The sequence below is a fragment of the Nothobranchius furzeri genome, chromosome 8 (genome assembly GCF_043380555.1).
Source record: "Nothobranchius furzeri strain GRZ-AD chromosome 8, NfurGRZ-RIMD1, whole genome shotgun sequence".
Classification (NCBI taxonomy): domain Eukaryota; kingdom Metazoa; phylum Chordata; class Actinopteri; order Cyprinodontiformes; family Nothobranchiidae; genus Nothobranchius; species Nothobranchius furzeri.
Window position 1 is genome coordinate 40,711,707 of NC_091748.1, and position 5,000 is coordinate 40,716,706.

The window sequence follows — 5,000 nt, forward strand, 5'->3', positions numbered from 1 at the left end:
ACAACGCCCGCATCACTGCAGAGGCAGCGCCAATCCACCTGTCGATTTCACGCTCCATCTTACCCTCACTCGTGAACAAGACTTCGAGATACTTAAACTCCTCCACTTGGGACTTCGTCCTTGACCCGGAGAAGGCATTCTACCTTTTTCCGACTCAGGACCATGGTCTCGGATTTAGAGGAACTGAATCTCATCCCAGCTGCTTCACACTCGGCTGTGAACCGGAGATCATGTTCTGATGAAGCCAGCAGGATCACATCATCTGCAAAAAGCAGAGATTCGATCCTCAGGCCACCAAAAAGCATTCCCTCAACACCTTGGCTGCGCGTAGCAATGCTGTTCATAAAAGTTATGAGCAGATACGTGACAAAGGGCAGCCTTGGCAGAGTCCAACTCTCACCAGAAACAAGCTTGACTTACTGCCGGCAATGCGGACCAAGCTCTGACATCGGACCTAAGATCCCTTATCAGAGGGCCTGGTACTCCATATTCCCGAAGTACCCTCCAAAGGTATGTGGTTGAACGCCTTCTCCAAATCCACAAAACACTTGTAGATTGGTTGGGTGAACTCCTACGCACCCTGTAGAGTATAGAGCTGGTCCAGCGTTACACGGCCAGGACGAAAACCACACTGCTCTTCCTGAATCCGAGGTTCGACAATCCACTGGACTCTCCTCTCCAGAACCCCTGAGAAGACTTTACCAGGGAGGCTCAGGAGTGTGATCCCCCTGTAGTTGGAACACATCCTGAGACCCCCCCCCCCCCCCTTTAAACAGGGGGATCAGCACCGCAGTCTGCCAATCCGGTGAAACTGTCTCTGATGATCACGCGACGTCTCAGAGCTGCGTCAACCAACACAGCCCCACAACATCCAGAGCCCTAAGGAACTCTGGGCGGGTCTCGTCCACCCCTGGGGCCTTGCCACTGAGGAGCTTCTTGACCATCTCAGTGACCTCAGCTTCAGAGATTGGAGAGACCAACCCAAAGTCCCCGAACTCTGCTGCCTCACGTCAGATCAGACAAGCACATGTGGACACCTTTATACTTCAACATGGTGTTCACTGCTGAACTATAAGTCTCTATTTACCCACTCACAGCAGGGTAAGATAACATAGCTCATAACCTTTTCACAGAAAGTGATACATTTGAAAAGATCACAATTTAGAAAGATCTCGAATGTTTATTCAAACCTGGCCATGTTTTATTGAAAGGTTTTGAAGGTGTGTGTGTGTGTGTGTGTGTGTGTGTGTGTGTGTGTGTGTGTGTGTGTGTGTGTGTGTGTGTGTGTGTGTGTGTGTGTGTGTGTGTGTGTGTGTGTGTGTGTGTGTGTTTAAGGATGAGCTTTGGTCTGGTCTAAGTTCTGGTCAGCAGTGTAAGAGCAGATTGCCCCAGATTCTATCCAGATAGCTGGCTGAGTTTCACTCACTCACATAGAGATTTCACATCGTTGTCCTATTTTCTGATGAAAGCACCCCATCAAAGGCTGAGCCCCCCCCACCACACACACACACACACACACACTGTGAGGCTCACAAACACACAGGAATCCATAGGTGCTCCTACAAATACCTTCTAACCAAAAATCTTCCTGCCAAGCAGCCAACAACAGGAACTGGTCATGATGCAGCTAGCAAGTGACCGTAGAAATGAGACTCTAATAAAATCACTAATAATAATAATACATTTTATTTCAACAGCGCCTCTCTAAACACTCAAGGACACTTTACAGACAGAGATAAAGTACACAACAATATAAGATAGAACAGCATAAAACAAACAGACAGATTGGAGCAAAGAGAGTAACTATTGGAATGCTAGACAGAACAGGTGGGTTTCGAGTCTGGTTTTAAAGAGAGTGAGGGAGTCAATGTTACGGAGGTCAGGAGGGAGTGAGTTCCAGAGCTGGGGAGCAGAGCGACTGAAGGCCCTGCTCCCCATAGTGACCAGACGGAAAGGTGGGACAGAGAGGTGGATGGAATCCTCTAGAGCTGATTGCTGAGATCCAGTTAGACCAACGTCAGAGGTACTGAGCATATAGAGCTCCGGACGTCACGTGACTCTCAGAGAGTAGACGCCATGTTGGCAGGCAACAAAGGTAAACAAAATGAACGGGATCAGCTTGGATTTTACTTCGTCGGAGTTTACTTCACACTTTAAATACGAAGAAATCGTTTTATATAGTCAGAAATTAAATAGATTAAACATCTCCGACCCTTACCGTGCCCCTGGGATACTTTTTAAAAACGCCAGAAGCTGTCGGAGCGGACCTGGCCAGGGAACGCCTTGGGATTTCCCCGGAGGAGCTGGCCCAAGTGGTTGGGGAGAGAGAAGTCTGGGCCTCTCGACGATACTGCCTCCCCAACCCGACTCCGGATAAGCGGATGAAAATGGTTGGATGGATGGACAAATAACAGATTTACATGTAGGAAGTTTAAATAGAGTGCTGTGCTGTTTGAATGTATAAACTGAACGTCAAGAGAAATCACTAGTCTGATTTTTTTCCGTGAATAAAATAAATATGTCAGGCAGGAGCGTCTCAGGATCTGTCTGAGATCTGTCTCGGTGAGACAGATAATAGCAATCCAAAGTGCTTTTTATGTGTGATCTGACAATTGATCAACCACTGCTTAAAAATTAAATACAGCTTAGCCGGTTAATGGCTGTCATCATAAAACACGTAAACGGCAGCACGCAGAACTCACGAGGCAACGTTTTACGTGACGTTTACTTGTTGCTATGAGTAATAAGACAGAAAAAGCCACGCCAAAATAAGTTTAGGACGCCCACTAAGAATCGTAATAAAAGCATTTAAAATAAATACCATACACAGTTGAGGAAACGTTGGTTTAAGTACCTGATATGAAGCGGTCGCTGCATAAGCGAAAACCTTTACTCTCGGGATCCCACAGTTTCATTTTAGCCCGGTCACTAGCGCGTTTTATTGCAATGATCCATCGTTTGCGGCGTTCTGGTTCTTTGGCAATCCTTCCTTATGTCGTCCGCATCTGTTCTGCATCGTGGGGCACAACAGGAATCTACCATATTTCCCGTTTGATTGAGTTTTCTGACAATAACAAATAGTCCAGCTGCCGGCTTCTGCCTGCCAAGATGGCGCCGTTTCGATTTGAACTGTTGCATGCCGGGAGAAGTGACGTCAACTCCCGGAGCTCTATATGATGCATGCACAAGGATGTACATTTAGTAACAGCAGAAACCAATAGCTTAAAGACAAGCCCATTAAATCAGGAGAAAGACAAGAAAAAGCAACTCACCAGAATTCTGTTCTCCGTTTTGCCATTTTTGGTGTCAAGCTTGATGCTACAAATGAACTTAACAGATGATTTGTCAATAATCTTCCTGATGCTTTCTGAGGATGAAAAATAAAAATGTACACATAAATAAAAATATAGAATTACAAATAAATTACAGCTGCTTGATTGTGGGAAAAAAATCAAACAGATTTTAGTCAGCACTACATTTTTGATACAAATACCCTGAGTTGGGAAATACAAGTGCAGTGCAGCTCATCAAAATAAAAGCATAAAGTGACACACAGAGCACACAATTGTTTATTATGATCTCTATTTAACTTACCATTCCCCATATTTATATTATCTTATTTATTTATTTGCACTTTGTACTGCTTTTTGATTGTCAGGCCCAAAACATCCAGTTTGCATATTTAAGAGACAACGGTTACTTTGTTTGCCAGTAAATGGCAGAGTTGGGTTATTTAGTGGTTAAAAGACAGAGTGAGTCCATATTAAAATGTGTGACTTTAGATGATTTGGGTGAAGTCAAACATGGATGGCTGAGAACTTCCTGTGAGTTAACGAACGTAAGACGGAGGTAGTGCTCTTTGGTCCCAATCGTTACACTTATGCCTCTGTGGTTGATTCTGGTGAGTTAAACCCCCACATGAGGGATTCAGTAGCTAATTTAAGAGTGAAGATCGACAATGCCTTTTGCTTCAGAGGTCACATAAATGGAGTTGTGACATCTTCCTTCTATCATAAAAGACACTTGGCTGAGGTTAAACCATTCTTGTCTAGAGGCAACCTTGAAATCGTTGTGCGCGCGTTCATAACTTTGCGCCTGGACTACTGTAACTCTGTCCTATTCGGACTGAGTCAGGGTGCCGTAGCTCGTCTGCAGCTTGTCCAAAATGCTGCCGAGAGACTCTTGGACGGCAGGCAAAAGTTTGATCATGCTTCACCAGCACTGGCAGCATAGATATTGGCTACCTTGTCTCTTTTCTTATAAGTTTTACATTTCTTTATTGGTTTTTAAATCGTGGAATGGTTAGCTGCAGATGTATATTCCCTCTCAGGCGCTCCGTTCTCAAGAGAAGTCATTGCTCTCGGTCCCGAGGTCATGGCTGAAGACGAGGGGGAGGCAGAGCATTTTCAGTAGCAGCTCCAAAACTTTGGAATGAGCTTCCATTATACATCCGGCTGTCCTCCTCTGCAGCAGTTTTTAAAGCGAAGCTGAAGACCCTTTTTTATGATCTGATTTTTAACTCGGCGGGGTGACTGATGGTGTCGCTGTTTTGTTCTCATCTCCTACTGTTGTTTTATTTGCTTGTGTTTTTTATTGATTTCTTCTAGATGTTAATGGGTCTGTGAAGCAGATTGGTGGCATGTTTGTGCGTGTAACGTGCTACACAAATAAATTTGAGTCGAGTCGAGTGTTTTATCGCTGGATGCTGCACCGCAGGACGTGTTGGGTTTACAACTGATGCTAATAGACAGATATTTTATTAGATGGATATTTTCTGACACACAAGTGTGCTTTGAATGATGAACAGTTACAAACGCCATAAGACAGACACGAGTTTTAAATGACAAAATGTGAATTAATAATCTTTTTTCTTCCCTTGACTACATTTTTGTGATTGATAAAGAGGAAATCCAGAGTTTTTTATCTGACGTCACCATCTAGAGGTGAAAAAACGTATTGCACCTTATGGCGTTCTCTCCACTTCCGTATTTACGGTCAAA

At 44.4% G+C, this 5,000-nt stretch overlaps 1 protein-coding gene across 5 annotated transcripts in view; it reads right to left on the reverse strand.

Annotated features, from left to right (window-relative positions):
- Positions 1-5,000, reverse strand: part of LOC139071512 (capping protein, Arp2/3 and myosin-I linker protein 3-like) — a 53,258-nt gene that overhangs the window by 45,754 nt on the left and 2,504 nt on the right. For all 5 annotated transcript variants that reach the window (XM_070554025.1, XM_070554027.1, XM_070554028.1 and 2 more), the window contains exon 2: positions 3,273-3,367. In XM_070554025.1, coding sequence (XP_070410126.1) covers positions 3,273-3,367 — 95 coding nt within the window. The remainder of the gene's footprint in view (positions 1-3,272; positions 3,368-5,000) is intronic.